The 19029-nt window shown below is 37.9% G+C and overlaps 1 protein-coding gene and 3 long non-coding RNA genes across 4 annotated transcripts; all 4 read left to right on the forward strand.

The window, feature by feature from the left end:
* The first annotated feature begins 934 nt into the window (after positions 1-934).
* LOC135651850 (uncharacterized) lies at positions 935-6946 on the forward strand. Its single transcript, XR_010501961.1, has 3 exons — positions 935-1094; positions 5221-5371; positions 5447-6946. It is a non-coding gene; the product is annotated as an uncharacterized LOC135651850 (long non-coding RNA).
* Positions 6947-8278: 1332 nt separating this feature from the next.
* Positions 8279-13855, forward strand: LOC135650421 (uncharacterized). Its single transcript, XR_010501524.1, has 2 exons — positions 8279-8470; positions 12194-13855. It is a non-coding gene; the product is annotated as an uncharacterized LOC135650421 (long non-coding RNA).
* A 1842-nt stretch (positions 13856-15697) lies between these two features.
* Positions 15698-16825, forward strand: LOC135650508 (uncharacterized). The gene is made up of 2 exons (XR_010501557.1): positions 15698-15857; positions 16384-16825. It is a non-coding gene; the product is annotated as an uncharacterized LOC135650508 (long non-coding RNA).
* A 147-nt stretch (positions 16826-16972) lies between these two features.
* Positions 16973-17767, forward strand: LOC135651477 (protein SEEDLING LETHAL 1, chloroplastic-like). The gene has a single exon (XM_065171548.1). It carries the CDS (start codon positions 16973-16975, stop codon positions 17765-17767), a length of 795 nt encoding a protein of 264 aa, XP_065027620.1.
* The last annotated feature ends 1262 nt before the right edge of the window (positions 17768-19029 follow it).

Genomic DNA, 19029 nt, shown 5'->3' on the forward strand with positions numbered 1-19029 from the left:
ATAACGATGTCAATGAGTACAACTCATTACTTCAGAAAGATAATCAAAATATTCTCAAGTGTTTTTATGCTATATTTCTACCTTAGCTGGCTAATTCTATCAGTTCATCTATATCAACTTGACTTCAGTCATGTTAATTGGTATGGATTACGTTTAATTATTATTATTTTTTTATTGTGAAATATGTGGAATATTGATAGCTAAACTGTCCTCTAAATGATTGGAATCTATTTAAATAGAGTGTGAAATATGGATAGAATTATGAATATCAGTCATTAAATGTATTTGTATTAAAATTATAGTCTAAACTCTATAAATTGATGATGGAGTCATGATATATGAATGCATAGAGAAATATAATTAAGTGAGAACTTTCGTTCATTGTATACTCACCATTTCTCTACCTATATCACTCAGTCGTTCAATTGAATAATATGATAAATCATATTAATGAGCATTAATCAAAAAACAATCGAAAGTCATAGATAAAATTAAGCATAATAAACTAGAAATGTTGGTATCGACAACTTCACGAGCCGAAGACGATAATTGTAACATCTCATTAGTCCCATAACGAAAGTAGGTAATGTGTATGATTAGCTTATTTGAGCCTAATAAGTGTACTATGTTAACTTTTGCTTAAGCATTTTGATCAATGATTGAAAGATCAAAATTGAGTTATTAGCAAGTTAACTCATCAGACTCTCCGTGACAATAATACATTGATAGATATTTTGCTCCATTTCATTTATTTCCTATGGGACGATCGATATAATGCCTCACCGGTCATAGGAAAACGACAAATTTTTGTATCGCATCGACTATTTTGTTACATGAGCATCCAATATGTGGGGTGGCCCCATAGAATTCAACCGGAGGCGGTTCGACGGGTCAGACGCCCGAATGATTAAAATCCGGATCGAACCTGAGTCACATTTCGAACCCGAACCAAAACCCCGCGGCGCAACCCTGCCCTAATCGCAGAGACCGCTCTTTTTCTTCGGCGGCGACTGCGGCGTCTCCTCAGTGAACGACGGCTGCCTTCCTCTCCATCGGGAAACAGCGACAGTCGGCGGTGGCGTCTTCCCCTCCCGGTATCTCTCTTTCTCTTCCTCCTTCGCCATCGCACACTCCCTTCTCCTCCCTCTTTCCCCTCTGTTCATCGCAGCCCCGCCCCACGCGCGCCAACCCCCCTTCCCCGATCCCTCCTCCCTCTCCCCCTTTCGTCGCAAGCTCGCCCCCTTCCCCGACTCCATCCTCCACCTCCTTCCTCCCTCTTCCCTCTTCCTCCAATTTTTCTTTGTTTTTCTTCCTCGATACCATCCTCCCCCTCCCCTTTCCTTCCTCCTCCCTCTTCCCCCTGTTCATCGCAGGCCCCCGCCCATTCGCCTCGTCGCAACCCCCTTCGCAGAACCCTTCTCCCTCTTCCCCTCCTCCTCGCTGCTCCCAGACCACAGCCCTGTCTTCTTCCTCCTCCTCACTCCTTTCTGTATTTGTGACTGCTTTAATTTTGAATTGTTAATTTTGAATTATAATTTTTTACTATAATTTTGAAAAAAAATGTCATTTTTGATGTTAATCTTCTTTTTCTAGTTATCTTGTTATTAGATTTGGATAATTTAGCACTTTAATGTTTTCTAGATAGTTAAATCAATGTACTTTATATTTAGTGGTGATGATTTGAAAATGAAATTAGATGAAACTCATTTTGTCTAATTTTTATTTTAATGCCTGGCCTTTTTGTTAATTTTATTTTTTATTATTTTATATTGGGTAGTTCTTTGCGGAGCTTGGGCGAGTGCCTTTAACAATACTGTCTTAAACATTGGTACAGTAGCATGAAACAAGTGATCTTTTTTACATACTCATTCCTGATCATTGTAACCCATTATGGAGGCCATAAAAAATAATTTTGATATACTAATTTAGATTAACGTAACTTGATTGTAGCCAGGTACTGTGGTCAAATATGGTGCTCAGTTTTTGCAATTTTCTTATCATACAATATCTCCAATGATTTTTTTTTTTTTTTTGACAAACTGACGATTAATTTCTGGTTCTTGGAATGTTCTGAAAATGCATGCATGTCATGTATGAGAATTTACTTTGGACAAATAGCAAGCTACAAGTTGAATAATGTTGATAACATAGACAACAAGAGAAGTGCTGCTTTTAAAGAGAGCAAATAGAATTGGACAGTCTTTTGAGGGGAAAAAATGCATGGAAAAGATAGAACTAGAGATAGCAGAGATGGTGATTGGGTCGCTGGCCAAAGAGAATTATATTCTTTTGTCAATAGAATCATGTATAAGTCTGACAGTTCCACATCCGTTTTACTTATATATATATCTAAGATGAACCCAAGAGAATATAGTTTCTTTCATTCATTAATCTTTTCTTTATACAAAGGAAGATATAGATAGGTTGATTACAAACTGTACAGCTAAGCAAATTGTACAGCCAAGCAAATAGAAGTGCTGACAAATCCACATCCGTTTTACTTATAAATATATCTAAGATGAACCCAAGAGAATATAGTTTCTTTCATTCATTAATCTTTTCTTTATACAAAGGACCATGCCCGATTGATTTCACAAAGCTTGTCAATGATGATATGATTATGGAATTTTCATAATCGCATACTTTGCACTTGGGATTATCCTCTGCAGGCGTCATTGATATGGTCAAATTGTTGATCTTTCCTATTCCTCGGATATACAGTTTTACAGACTGAGACCAATGAAGAAAGCTCTATCTGTTGAGTTTTTGTATTATAATCAGCAAGGATGGATGCCACCTAAGCTGTTGAAGATGGAAGCATTGGTTTCAATTTTCTCTCCTTTAGGCATAATAGCATAGGTACCTCACAAACAAACGAAGAAGAAGAAATAGTTGGGGCTAATCCGGAGAGTGGTAGAACAAAGGAAATTGTTTTTAACAATTAAGGTTGAGAGAAAGAAGAAAAACAATTTCTATTGAAACCAAGCTCCGATACCATGAACCAAGGTTCACCTTACCGATCTATACTAGTGTATCGATCGATCATCGGTATGGTAAGTGCCAAGGTATTGTATGTCGGTATGTGTCGTACGATGGGGCATATCGTGGTTTAGAAAAATTATCGAAAATAACTCAAAAAAGGAAGAAAGTTAGATTAAAGTTTTTAAGTTGGAAATAAATTTAAATTTACTATAATTTTGGCAAAAATAATCTAATTTAGGAAAGAATAGTGATACATCTTTTTCGAGCTTTAAGGAATATCTTTGTGGTACGTACTTAATCGTCCTTATGTTAATATTGAATTATTTACAAAAAAATGATTTGAATTATTAGATTGTTTATTTAAACAGCTTAAACTTTAAGATTCAAATGAAACAAGTAATTAACGATAAATTGTTAGATTATTTATTTTAACAACTTAAACTTTAAGATTCAAATGAATCAAGTAATCAATCGATGGATATATATGGTTCTATCACAAAAAAGAATGACAGGATTCCACTGGCTGTGGATCGGGGTCTTCAATCCTCTATATCTATATATAAATTTGATATATTTGTTAGACCCAAACCTTAAATTGATCCCGCGACATAGTATACTAATGCACCGTATGCCATTAGTTTATTAATGTGGTTTGGTCGTAGTTTGATTGCCTTGAACCATGTGTCCGAGGCAGCTTCTGAGGCAAGGATGCTTGTGACATTTATTTGTGTGGAGCATAGAGAATATCAGAACTTCTACTTTCGCCACTAATTTGTTGTTTCGTGTCATAAGATCGACCGATCATCGTATTTTTGCTCGAAAAAGAATAATCAGCCAAGATTGTATTACTGTTGACTGTAAGATTCTTCATAATATGATCGCCGTGCATATGATGAGCTTCGCGCTTTGTCTATGTCGTGTAGACTCTGTCGAATTTGCTGAAAACCATCCATTGTCTTCCCCTTTCCCTTTTATGTATACACATGACCAATATCTCATCGAGCTTAATTATCAGAATCCTGGGTGGTACGTGTAAATTACTACTTCTCAGTCCATGCACCACCCTCGAATTATGTAGATGTGATCATATCTGGCATCATTGCCATCATCGGTCAAGGCACAATGTCTACATCGCTGTCATGTCTTTGGACTGAGTGGGTTGTTGAATGCGATTGAGAAGGTGTCTTCTCGTCCGACACGATTCTTTTCAACCTTGCAACTGGTGCTATTGTCTTCCCCTTTGCCTATTCCTTTGCTTTTGCACATTGGTCGAACTATTATGACGATTGGGTGTCTCTAGTTCATCTTGATTAGAGTGTTCTTCCTCTTAATCCTCTCAAATTTCATCTAATCCACATAATATGATGGTCATGCATATGATGAGCTTCTCGCTGTAAGATTCTTCATAATATGATGGCCGTGCATACGATGAACTTCGCGTTGTGTCTATGTCGTGTAGGCTCTATCGCATCTGCTGAAAACCATCCACCGTCTTTCCCTTTCCCTTCTATGTATGAACATGACCAATATCTCGTTGAGCTTAATGATTTGAATTTTGGGTGGTATGTGTAAAATACTGCTCCTCAGTCTATCCACCACCTTCAAATTGTGTAGACGTGATCATCTCTAGCGTTGTTGCCATCATCGGTCGAGGAATTGTGTCTCCGTCGCTGTCATGTCTTTGGACGGAGTGAGTTGTTGAATGCGGTTGAGAAGGTGTCTTGTCGTCCGACACGATTATTTTCAACGGTGCGACTGATGATATTGTCTTCCCCTTTGCCTATTCCTTTGCTTTTGCACATTGGTCGAACGATTATGACGGTTGCGTGTCTCTAGTTCACCTTGATTAGAGTGTTCTTTCTCTTAATCCTTTCAAATTTGATCAAATCCACAAATTTCTCAAACAATGTCTTTTCTACTTACCGGTCTTGTTAGACCTATAAGTGAATCATCTCTTTTCATTCTTGATGAAAATGATCAATTTTTCTAGAAGTGCTCATTTGAAATGTTTCAGGTTTTCGTTGTAGGACATTAATGAATCTGATGTTAGACAAAACATTATGCATCTTCCACCTAATCTGAATGCTGAAGTACCTATTGCAAGTCCTTGACTGATGTTCAACCTATTAGTACAAACTTGAATATCGTCTGTATACGATCAACATAGCAAATGTCATTGTCACTCTTATGCCACATATTTGATGAAAATACATTTGATACCATTTTCAATATCTGCAGGGATATAGCGTGCTACACAGTTTCTGAAGCTACTAACTACAATAGATAAATAGTGGAAGGTAGTGTCAGTGCGCATGTGTCAAATCAAGACATTATTTCAGTAGTGGAGAATTGCTTGGATGTGAGCATGATAATAAGTAAATGATCAAAGGTACTCTTAATCAACACTCAAACACCATTTAGAGACTTAAATCTGAAAGAAATGATTTATGGGAACTGAATGCAGGTGGATTTACGTGAGGAATTTTATCCGTTCAGATTATCAGCTGGAAGTTTTCAACTTTCTTTTGGTTGGAAGCAGATACAGAAAATATATTTAGTTTGGATGTGCTTGATCTGAGGTAGAAGAGGAGTTGGACTTAAGAGAGGGCAGCAATTAGATTAGTTTTTTTGTATTTTTCTGCAAACAGCACACGATACTGCTTCAAAAGATGATGTTTTTGTTGCAAAAAAGGCTCTTTTGCCTTTTCCCATGTAACAATTCCTCCATTTATCTTTCCTCCTATCAACTTCGCGGCCTGTTTAACTTTTCCACAGACACATACGAAAGTTCAGAGCACAGTTCCAACTTTATAGTGGTCAACCCCCTTCAATCATGTGAACTTTCCTCAGAAAAGGCTGCAAAAACAGCCAAGTATCACACCTGTCGTAAAAATTCTTCAAGTCTTTCCACCGAGTTCTTTAAGCAGAACGGTTGGAGCGATGCACAAGTCATGAAACTTACCCAGAAGGTACCCAAGTTGCTGCGTGCTAAGGTAGAGACTACACTGAAGCCCAGGATGAGATCTTTGCAGGATATGGGATTTTCTGATACTGAAATAGTTCAGTTGGTTTCAAAATGTCCGACTATACTTTTTCATAATATCCAACCGAATTTGAACTTCTTGAAGTCACTACTTGGTTCTAATGAGAGGTTACTGAAAGCCTGCAGTAGGAACCGATTTCTTCTTACTTCTAGCTTAGCTCAGAAGATAGAGCCCAATATATCTCTCTTAAGGGAATGTGGCATCAGTGATGAATGCATAGTGCGTATGGTGGTGTTGAATCCGGGTTTTGTTGTTCGAAACAACAAATTTATTAAGGAAGTTATGGAACATGTTGAGGAGTTGGGTGTGCCACATGATTCTGGAATGTTCCCTCATGCACTTCTTTCTGTCTTGAACTTGAGCAGATCTAAGTGTGATGCTACCTTTGCAACCTTGAAGAGCTTTGGTTGGTCCCAGCCAGACATCGTTGCCATACTCAGGAAGAACCCATGTGTTTGGAGACTCTCAAAGAAGAACATATCTGACAAAATGATATTCCTGACAAAGGAAGCTGGTTGTGAGCTGCAGTATATCATTCGCCATCCTGGGATTCTTTCATATAGCTTGGAGAAGAGGGTGAGACCTCGACTTGAAGTTATAAATTTTCTTGAGCAGAATAAATTGCTGGATAAAGGACATAGCCTTGTGTCTGTCGTGCTACTAACCGAGGGGAAGTTCATAGACAAATATCTTTTCCCGTACAAGGAGAAATTTACTGCTCTCTATAGTTCCTATGTTGCTGCTGTGCAGGGAAAGCACCATGTTGTCACTGAAAATTAGGATTGCAAGTGCTTCCTCGAGAACAAAGTGTAAACCTATTGCCTACTGACTGCACTATTTAATCATCTTAAATTTGTGACAATTTATAATCTTCAGGAGTTTCGTCTGAGTAGAACGTCACTGTTGATTTTGATATTTTATTTCTAATTATCTTTTGATACCTTTTTATTTTTTACCGATGTTTTTAAAGCTTTTGTGTTATGATTCTACGGTAGCTAGCTATTTCTGTCGGCTGATCGGTGACGACTTGGCCTCAAGACATGCGTGGGAAAATAATTGATGTGTGGAGAAACAATACTTTGCGGGGGACTCTTCATCAGATTCTCAATGACTCTGCGCCATCTCTTGCTCTATTAGAGCCTCTCGTCTTACAAGAGAGATCGAAATGTTCCCAGAGAGATAATCTTAACCCTTGCTCTATTCTTCTAAATTGAAAATAATTGAAGCAAAATAAAAGTTTCAACTACTTGAAATATCATAACATAACAGCAGCGAGGAAACATTTTAGGAAGATGACATTCCTGATGACATCAGGAAGCCGATTGTTGTGAGCTGACATATGTCATTAGCTCTCCCGTGAATGAGGTTATGTATTTTCTTAAACAGAGGATGAAGGAAGTAATCTGCTATCCGTCATACGACTATCTGAGATGAAGTTCATAAAGAAAGAAAATTTTTTTCCAGCTACGCAAGGAGAAATTTACTTCTCTCTATGATACCTATCTTGCTGCTGTGCAGAGAAATTAAATTTTTAAGTGCTAAACCTATTGCATACTGATTGCACAATCGAATCATCTATATCAACTTGACTTCAGTCATGTTAATTGGTATGGATTACGTTTAATTATTATTATTATTATTATTATTATTATTATTATTTATTGTGAAATATGTGAAATATTGGTAGCTAAACTGTCCTCTAAATGATTGGAATCTATTTAAATAGAGTATGAAATATGGATAGAATTATGAATGTCAGTCATTAAATGTATTAGTATTAAAATTATAGTCTAAACTCTATAAATTGATGATGGAGTCATGATATATGAATGCATAGAGAAATATAATTATGTGAGGACTTTCATTCATCGTATACTCACCATTTCTCTACCTCTGTATCACTCAGTCGTTCAATAATATGATAAATCATATTAACGAGCCTAAAAATAAGCATAATAAACTAGAAATATTGGTATCGACAACTTCACAAGCCTAAGACGATAATACATCGATAGATTTTCTGCTCGATTTCATTTATTTGCTATGAGACGATCGATATAATGCCTCACCAGTCATAGGAAAACTGTCGTTTCATTTTATATGTCGAAGCATTCGTCATTTTGTCATCCAAAATAATTTCATCTGACATTTCAATTTTTGGATGGCATCGACTATTTTATTACATGAGCATCATCCGATAAGTGGGGTGGCCCCCACGAATTCAACCGGAGGCGGTTCGACGGGTCAGACGCCCGAATGATTAAAATCCGGATCGAACCTGAGTCACATTTCGAACCCTAACCAAACCCCCGCGGCGCAACCCTGCCCTAATCGCAGAGACCGCTCTTTTTCTTCGGCGACTGCGGCGTCTCCTCAGTGAACGACGGCCGCCTTCCTCTCCATCGGGAAACAGCGACAGTCGGCGGTGGCGTCTTCCCCTCCCGGTATCTCTCTTTCTCTTCCTCCTTCGCCATCGCACACTCCCTTCTCCTCCCTCTTTCCCCTCTGTTCATCGCAGCCCCGCCCCACGCGCGCCAGCCCTCCTTCCCCGATCCCTCCTCCCTCTCCCCCTTTCGTCGCAAGCTCGCCCCCTTCCCCGACACCATCCTCTTCCTCCCTCCTCCCTCTTCCCCCTGTTCATCACAGTCCCCCGCCCCCTCGCCACGTCGTAACCCCCTTAGCAGACCTCTTCTCCCTCTTCCCCTCCTCCTCGCTGCTCCCAGACCACAGCCTCGTCTTCTTCCTCCTCCTCACTCCTCCTTTCTGTATTTGTGACTGCTGTAATTTTTATGTTACTTTTGAATTATTATTTTTACTTTAATTATGAAAATGTCATTTTTGATGTTAATCTTCTTTTTTATAGTTATCTTATTATTAGATTAGGATAATTTAGCACTTTAATGTTTTCTACATAGTTAAATCAATGTAATTTGATATTTAGTGGTGATGATTTGAATATGAAATTAGATGAAACTCATTTTGTCTAATTTTTATTTTAATGCCTGGCTTTTTTGTTAATTATATTTTTTATTATTTTATATTGGCTAGTTCTTTGCGGAGCTTGGGCGAGTGCCTTTAACAATACTGTCTTGGACATTGGTACAGTAGCATGGAACAAGGAATATGAAATTGCAACTGTGCCTTTTCCTGCTATATAAAGTATATAAAGTATCAACATCTTTTACTTTCCAGGACAAGGTGTGTAGGAGGAAAACAAGTGTGAAAGGCTAGTCATATGGTCTGCTGCACCTGAATCTATGATCCAAGGAGCCTTGCGATCAAAGAAGCAAACAAAGTTGTGAAATAATTATCTTTCTTGGCCAAAGAGCAAGATGATGAAGGAGAAGGATTAGGATTTTGGGATTGGTTTAGAAACTGAAACAGTTGCTCAATTTGTTTCTTACCAAATAGAGGCGTTTCGGCTCCTTTAGAGGGGCAGATTGTTTTCTACTTGAAATTCTTGGCTATTAATCTTATTTGGAACTCGATTGTTCTTCCAGTTTGTTGGTTTTTCATGTATCTTCCAACAAGTTTCTCTTGCGTGTCTTGGTTTGTTGCAAAACCATACTTTGCTTTTATCAGCTCCCTTTCTTTGATTACATTGCAGAGCATGAGCAGAAGTAATTTCAGTTGTCATAATATGTGCCGAATTTTTTGCAACCATAGATGGAGTGGGAGATCCCATCAAGACCTGTCTTAGACTTTCCTCCCTCCTAACTTTAGATAATATAGCTTGGAGGGATGGCAATCGATCCTCTCCCAATATTCATTCATGAACTTCATCTAGTTCTTTGTTTAAATCTGTCAAAAATTGAATGGCTCGAGCCCTCTCAAGCATTTTTATATATTGAACATTATCAGTAGCACATGACCACTCAAGATCATAAAAAATATCAAGCTCTTGGAGAGTGTCTTCAAGGTATTAAAGTGTTTTGCAACACTAGCATTACCTTTTTTCAGGTCTTTGATCTTACTTGTAATCTCAAATACTTGGGTTGAATTCCCTTTTTGAATGTCTCAATCACAGTATCCCATAACTCCTTTGTATTGGTCAAAACATAAAAGTTTGTTCAATTTATGGTTTCACAAAGTTTTTCAATGATGATGTGGTTATGGAATTTTCATAATCGCATACTTTGAACTTAGGATCATCCTCTGCAGGTGTCATTGATCTGGTCAAATTGTTGATCTTTCCTCTTCCTCAGATATACAGTTTTATAGACTAAGACCAATGGAGAAAGTTCTCTCTGTTGAGTTTATGTATTATAATCAGCAAGGATGGATTGCCACCTAAGCTGTTTGTTGGAGATGGAAGCATTGGTTTCAATTTTCTCTCCTCTAGACATTGTAGCATAGGTTCCTCATAAACAAACGAAGAAGAAGAAATAGTTGGGGCTAACCCGGAGTGTGGCAGAATAGAGGAAAATTTTGTTAACAATTAAGGTTGAGAGAAAGAAGAAAAACAATTTCTGTTGAAACCAAGCTCTGATACCATAAACCAAGGTTCACCCTACCGATCTATACCAGTATATCAATTGATCATCGATATGGTATGTACCAAGGTATTATATGTCAGTACGTGTCGATATGATGGGGCATATCGACGATATAGAAAAATTATCAAAGATAGCTCAAAAATGAAAAAAGTTAGATTAAAGTTTTTAAGTTGGAAATGAATTTAAATTTATTATAATTTTAGCAAAAATAATCTAATTTAGGAAAGAATTTTCGTGCTTTAAGGAATATCTTTGTGGTACGTTCTCAATCGTCATTATGTTAATATTAAATTATTTATAAAGAAATTATTTGATTTTTTAGATTATTTATTTAAACAACTTAAACCTTAAGATTCAAATGAATCAAGTAATTAATCGATGAATTATTAGATTTTTTAGTTAAACAGTTTAAACTTTAAGATTCAATTGAATCAAGTAATCAATCGATGGATATACTTGGTTCTATCACCAAAAAGAACGACGGGATTCCACTGGTTGTCGATCGAGGTCTTCAATCCTCTATATCTATATATAAATTTGATATGCTTGTTAGACCCAATCCTAAAATTGATCCCACGACATAGTATACTGATACACTGTATGCCATTAGTACATTAATGTGGTTTGGTCGTAGTTTGATTGTCTTGAACCATGTGTCTAAGGCAGCTCCTGAGGCAAGGATGGTTGTGACATATATTGGTGTAGAGCATGGAGAATGTCATAACTTCTACTTTCGCAATTGATTTGTTCCTTCGTGTCATTAGCTCGATCATCGCATTATTGCTCGGAGAAGAATGACCAGCCTTGATTGTATTGCCGTTGGCTATAAGATTCTTCATAATATGATGACTATGCATACGATGAGTTTTGCGCTGTGTCTATGTCATGCAGGCTCTGTCGTATCTGTTGAAAACCATCCACTGTTTTTCACTTTCCCTTCTATGTGTAAACATGACCAATATCTCATCGAGCTTAATGATCTGAATCCTGAGTGATATGTGTAAAATATTGCTCTTTAGTCCATGTACCACCCTCAAATTATGTAGATGTGATCATCTCTAGCGTTGTTGCCATCAGCGGTCAAGGTACTATGTCTATGACGCTGTCATGTCTTTGGATGGAGCGGGTTGTTGAATGCGATTGAGAAGGTGTCTTATCGTTCGACACGATTCTTTTCAACGGTGCGACTGATGCTATTGTCTTCCCCTTTGTCTATTCCTTTGCTTTTGCACATTGGTCGAATGATTATGACGGTTGGGTGTCTCTAGTTCATCTTGATTAGAGTGTTCATTCTCTTAATCCTTTTAAATTTGATCCAATCCACAAATTTCTCAAACAATGTCTTTTCTACATACCGGTCTAGTTTGACCTGTAAGTGAATCATTTCTTTACATTCTTGATGAAAAGGATCAATTATTCTGGAAGTGCTCATTTGAAATGTTTCAGGTTTTCGTTGTAGGACATTAGTGAATATGATGTTAGACAAAACATTTTGCATCTTCCACCTAATCTGAATGCTGAAGTACCTAGTGCAAGTCCTTGACTGATGTTCAACCTATTAGCACAAACTTGAATATCATCTGTATACGATCAACATAGTTAATGCCATTGTCACTCTTATGCTGCATATTTGATGAAAATATATTTGATATCATTTTTGAATATCTGCAGGGATATAGCGTGCGTCACAGTTTCTGAAGCTACCAACTGCAATAGATAAATAGTGGAAGGTAGTGTCAGTGCGCATGTGTCACATCAAGACATTATTTCAGTGGTGGAGAATTGCTTGAATTTGAGCATGATAATAAGCAAATGATCAAAGGTACTCATAATCAACACTCAAACACCATTTAGAGACTTAAATCTGAAAGAAATGGTTTATGGGAACTGATGGCAGGTGGATTTATGTGAGGAATTTTATCTGATACGGATGATCAGCGTGAAGTTTTCAACTTCCTTTTGGTTGGAAGCAGATACAGAAAATATATTTAGTTTGGATGCGCTTGATCTGAGGTAGAAGAGGAGTTGGACTTAAGAGGGGGCAGCGCTTAGATTAGTTTTTTTGTATTTTTCTGCAAACAGCACACGATACTGCTTCAAAAGATGATGTTTTTGTTGCAAAAAAGGCTCTTTTGCCTTTTCCCATGTAACAATTCCTCCATTTATCTTTCCTGCTATCAACTTTGCGGCCTGTTTAACTTTTCCACTGCCACATACGAAAGTTCAGAGCACAGTTCCAACTTTATAGTGGTCAACCCCCTTCAATCATGTGAACTTTCCTCAGAAAAGGCTGCAAAAACTGCCAAGTATCACACCTGTCGTAAAAATTCTTCGAGTCTTTCCATTGAGTTCTTTAAGCAGAACGGTTGGAGCGATGCACAAGTCATGAAACTTACCCAGAAGGCACCCAATTTGCTGCGTGCTAAGGTAGAGACTACACTGAAGCCCAGGATGAGATCTTTGCAGGACATGGGATTTTCTGTTGCTGAAATAGTTCAGTTGGTTTCAAAATGTCCGACTATACTCTTTCAGAATGTCCAACCGAAGTTGAACTTCTTGAAGTCACTACTTGGTTCTAATGAGAGGTTACTGAAAGCCTGCAGTAGGAACCGATTTCTTCTTACTTCTAGCTTAGCTCGGACGATAAAGCCCAATATATCTCTCTTAAGGGAATGTGGCATCAGCGATGAACACATCGCGCGTATGGTGGTGATGATCCCGGGTTTTGTTATTCGAAAAAACAAATTTATTAAGGAAGTTATTGAACATGTTGAGGAGTTGGGTGTGCCACATGATTCTGGAATGTTCCCTTATGCACTTCTTGCTGTCTTGAACATTAGCAGATCTAACTGTGATGCTACCTTTGCAACCTTGAAGAGCTTTGGTTGGTCCCAGCCAGACATCTTTGCCATACTCAGGAATAACCCATTTGTTTGGAAACTCTCGAAGAAGAACATATCTGACAAGATGACATTCCTGATAAAGGAAGCTGGTTGTGAGATGCAGGATATCATTCGCCAACCTGGGATTCTTTCACGTAGCTTGGAGAAGAGGATGAGACCTCGGTATGAAGTTATGAATTTTCTTGAGCATAATAAATTGCTGGATAAAGGACATAGCCTTGTGTCTGTCTTGCTACTAACCGATGGGAAGTTCATAAACAAATATCTTTTCCCGTACAAGGAGAAATTTACTGCTCTCTATAGTTCCTATGTTGCTGCTGTGCAGGGAAAGCACCATGTTGTCCCTGAAAATTAGGATTGCAGGTGCTTCCTGGAGACAAAAGTGTAATCATACTTACTGCACTATTTAATCATCTTTAATTTGTGACAACTTATATTCTTTAGGAGTTTCTTCTGAGTAGAACATCCCTGTTGAGTTTGATATTTTATTTCTAATTATCTTTTGCGTACAACGCTAGATACCGTTTATTTTATACCCATGTTCTAACGATTTTTTGTTATGTTTCTACCGTAGCTATCTATTTTTGTTTGCTGATCGGTGGCGACTTGTCCTCAGACATGCGTGGGAAAATAATTGATGTGTGGAGAAACAATATTGTGCGAGTGACTCTTCATCATATTCTCAAAATCTCTGCGCCATTTCTAGCTCTATTAGAGCCTCTCTTGTCTAACAAGTGAGATCGAAATGTTCCGAGAGAGATAATCTTAACCCTCTCAATATTCTTTCTAAACTGAAAATAAGTGAAGCAAAATAAAAAGTTTCAACCACTTGAAATATCATAACATTACAGCAGCGAGGAAACATTTGAAAGACTTCAAGCATATTATGAAGTCTAACTTGGAGACCAATCCCCAACAAGCTCGGAAACTTTGGAATCAAGTACACGACAAGAGTAGTTGCCAATATATACAATGGTGCTTTGATAATAACAAGATACAGAAGTTGTCATATATATATATATATATATATATATATATATATATATATATATATATATATATATATATATATATATATATATATATATATATATATATATATATATATATTTGTCATGAGATTCAAGTTAGATCGTCTTAGTTCTTTTTAACCTAAACACTGGGCGCTTGGCACTCGCCTAATCGCTCAAAGTGAGGTGAGGCCTGAGCGCCTTATATGCACATCTTGTATGCTTTATCATTCGTGCAATGCTTTGGCGAGCATCGGATGGGCGTTGGGCGGTCGCACGCCCAAGTGTTGTTGCACTTAAATCGAACCCCCGATTGGGTCGAACAAAAAGTAATTTGATCCCCACCCTCGATTTACTTCCCTTACAATGTTTCTTCCCCTCTCCCATTGGAGTTCCTTAGACATGCTCGATTCTTACTCCCTATTTCGTGTGAGCAGGCGGCGACCCAAACAACCAACAACCAGTGCCGTGCCTTCCCTGTCTCAAGCCACAGTGGCATATCTTTTCCTAATGATACCTTCTCTCTCTTTGCTCTCTCTTCCCCCTCAGCTCCTCACTCTCTCAGTCTCTCTGATGGCCCATTGCTCGCCTCGTCTTCTTCTTTCTCGTAGGGCCCTCTCCTCCCCTCTACTTTCACGCTTTCTCTCTCTTGCTCCCTACCCCATTCTCTATCACAATACCCCATTCTCTATCCCCGTTTGAAGAATAATCAACCAAGATTGTATTACTATTGACTGTAAGATTCACGCTTTGTCTATCTAGCCTAAGCAAACCTTACATTGATGAAAGCCACTATCTCGACAATTTGAGACTTGTTCTTAACACAAAATACAATACCTTACCAATATTTAGATTATCAAATCTTATATTTGCTGGTGTAGTTAGTGACTTGAAGGAGAATAGAATACTGGTAACAATAGAAAGAGATTTGAATGCTTTAAATTTGACTACATATGTTTTCTTACACAGAGCATAAATAGTTCGGATATTATGGCTTTTGTTATTAGTGTGATTGTTAGCACTTGTTGGCTTTATTGGCAAATTCTCACTGATTTAGATTAATAGCTGAAGCAATTGAAGTCACTGGGCGCCCGATAAGTGGGCCGGGCGGGCGTGTTCAACCGGATGCGGCCCAGGAACCCGTCTGATTAAGGCTGGGTCTAGCCCAAGTCAAGTCAATTTGGATCTCTGGTTCGATTGAACCAGATGAGAACGGCATCCTCAAATTCGCACCCGTGCCCTAAATGCAGCGGTGAAACCGTCTCCTTCTCCACAGCGACCGCGACTGCGGCGTTTTCCTTGGCGAAAGGCGGCAGCAGCGGTGGCATCTTCCTCCGTCGAGCTCTTATCGCTGCGGCGTTTTCCTCGGCAAACGGTGGATGCTGCGGTTTCCTCTCCGTCGGCGAACGGTGACAGCGCCCGGTATCTCTCTCTTACACATTCTCCTCCTCCTCCTCTTCCTCCTTCGCCTCTTACACAATCCCTTCCCCTCCCTCCTCTACACCCCTCTTCGCCCTCTCTATACATCTTCCCCTCCCCTTTCCTACTCCCTGATAGTTACCCGCTACCCTCCGAACAAACGGTCAGCATCATGTCATGAGCATACTTTAAAGAAATAGCAAGTCACAGTATGCAAGTTGAATACGGTTGTTAAGATAGACAGCAGGAGAAGTGCTGCTTTTCGAGAGAGCAAAGAGAATTGGGGAAGTCTTAGAGAAAAAGAAAGCACGGAAAACATAGAACAAGAGACTATAATTGGGTCACTGTCCAAATAAAATCGTAATCATTTTTCAATAGAATCATGCAAAAGTCTGACTATTCCTCATGTGAAGCATTTTAATTAAAAATATACCTAAGATAATACTAATCAAAGGTACTCTTAATCAACATTCAAACACCATTTAGAGGCTTACATCTGAAAGAAATGATTAATGGGAACTGAATGCAGGTGGATTTACGTGATTGGTCGGGGAATGTTATCCGATACAGATGATTAGTTGGAAGATTTCAACTTCCTTTTGGTTGGAAGCAGATACAGAAATTATATTTAGTTCGGATGCGCTTGATTTGAGGTAGAAGAGGCATTTGGACTTGGAGAGGGCAGCAATAAAACTACTTTTCTTGTGTTTTTCTGCAAACAGTGTGTGATACTGCTTCAAAATATAATGTTTTTGGTGCAAAAGAGGCTCTTTTGCATTCTCCCATGTAACAAGTCCACCATCCATCTTTCTTCCTATGAAATCTGCAGTCTGTTTAGTAGCTTTTCCACCGCCAAAGACCAAATTTCAGATCATAAATCCAACTTTACCGTGGTCAATTCCCTTCAATCATGTGAACTTTCCTCAGAAAAGGCTGCAAAAACAGCCAAGTGTCGCACCTGTCACACAAAATCTTCAAGTTCAAGTCTCTCCATTGAGTTCTTTAAGCAGAGTGGTTGGAGTGATGCACAAGTCACGAAGCTTATGCAGAGGGAACCCAGGCTTCTACGTGCTAGCGTAGAGACTATCCTGAAGCCCAGGATGAGATCTTTGCAGGACATGGGATTTTCTGACACTGAAATAGTTCAGCTGGTTTCATCATGTCCGAATATGCTCGTTTTACGTGACATCCAACCGAGGATCAACTTCTGGATGTCACTTCTTGGTTCTAATGAGAGGTTAATTAAAGCCTGCAGGAGGAACATGTTTCTCCTTACTTCTAGCTTGGCTCGAAAGATTGAGCCCAATATATCTCTCTTGAGGGAGTGTGGCATCAGTGAGCAACGCATCGCGCAGATGGTGGTGACACGACCAAGTCTTTTTTGTCGAACGAACAAATGTATCGGCGAATCTATCAAACATGTTGAGGAGTTGGGTGTGTCACGTGACTGTAAAATGTTCCCTCGTGTACTATTAGCAGACATGACCCTGAGCAGGTCCAGGTTTGATGCTACCTTTGCAACCCTGATGAGCTTTGGGTGGTCACAACCAGACAGCATTGCTGCATTCAGGAGGCATCCAGCCATTTGGAATCTCTCAAAGAAGAACTTATGTGATAAGATGACATTCCTGATGAAGGAAGCTGGTTGTGAGCTGACATATATCATTTATCGTCCTGTGCTTCTTACATATAGCTTGGAGAAGAGGTTGAGACCTCGATATGAAGTTATCAATTTTCTTGATCAGAATAAATTGCTGGATAAAGGACATAACCTGCTATCTCTCGTTAAGCTATCTGAAGAGAAGTTCAGAAACAAATTCCTTTTCCTGCTTCACAAGGAGAAATTTATTGCTCAATATGATTCCTATGTTGTTGCTGTGCAGGGAAAGCCCCACATTGTTGCGGAAAACTAGGATTGCAAGTGCTTCCTTAAGACTGTGTCAACCTATTGCATGCTGATTGCAAATTAATCATTTTATATTTGTGACAATTTAAATTCTGCAAGAGTTTGTTGGAGTATAACTTCCATGTTGATTTGGTGATTGTTCTTCTATTTATTTTTTCCGACAACAAAAGGTACTGATTCTTTTATGCTAATGTCTCAGGAATTGGTAGAGGGGGAAAGTCAATTACTTCAGACAGGTAACCAAATTGAGCACCCATCACAGGTCCAGAAAGATTATTGAATTTGAGCTACATTGGTGCATATCTATTTTTTTATAATAATAGTTGAATTAAATTAAGAGAATAATTACCAGGTAGGTGATAAAATGAACACATTTATAGCATATATCTATAGTTATGAATTATTTAGTATCTTAAAAATAAGAAACAGTATCATTAATTTTTTAGTAATATGTTTAGTTGATAAAATTTTAATTTAATGAAAGTGTCTAAGAGGAAAGATTCAGAAGAGTAGACAAAGAAGATTGTTAGATAGTTGTGGTGCGATTACTGAAAAGAAGATTGTTGGATAGTTGTGGAGCGACTACTGATTATAAGCTGACAATGATATTACAGAGAATAAAATTCTTGTCAGAAAAGGATATTAAAGTTATCTATTTTTTACTTGGTACAACTTGGTTTGTGTTACTATTTTGGTGTCTTCAAAATAAGGAACAATATCATTATTTTTTCTATAATATGTTTAGTTATTAAAATTTTAATTTAATGAAAGATTCTAAATTGAAGGACTCAAAAAAGTGGACAAAGAAGATTATTGGATGATTGTGGGGTAATTATTGATTATAAATCGATAATGATATTGAGCGGTGTAAAATTTTTTAAAAAAATTTTGAAAAGATTTGAAGTTTAGTTGGTGTTAAAAGTCACTATAAAGTTAAAAGTTTCAATGATCAAATATTATATTTGATAGTTTAGTTGGTGATTTGAAGGAGAATTTACTAGTCATAGAAAGAGATTTTAATGATTTTAATTTGACTACATACGTTGTCTTGTATAAGAGTGCAAAAAGATTCATAGAGCTAAATAGTTGCAACATTATGACTTTTGTTATTATTATGATCGTTTGCACTTGCAGGTTATATTGACAAATTCTCCATCTATATTATGCTAGCAATGCATCTCAATAAAAATAAAAAAATATATATATATTTTTTCATCAGTGATGTGTAGCTGAAGCTACATATAAATTATTTTCTTGAAACAAGTGAAG

Source organism: Musa acuminata, chromosome BXJ3-10 (genome assembly GCF_036884655.1).
Source record: "Musa acuminata AAA Group cultivar baxijiao chromosome BXJ3-10, Cavendish_Baxijiao_AAA, whole genome shotgun sequence".
NCBI lineage: Eukaryota > Viridiplantae > Streptophyta > Magnoliopsida > Zingiberales > Musaceae > Musa > Musa acuminata.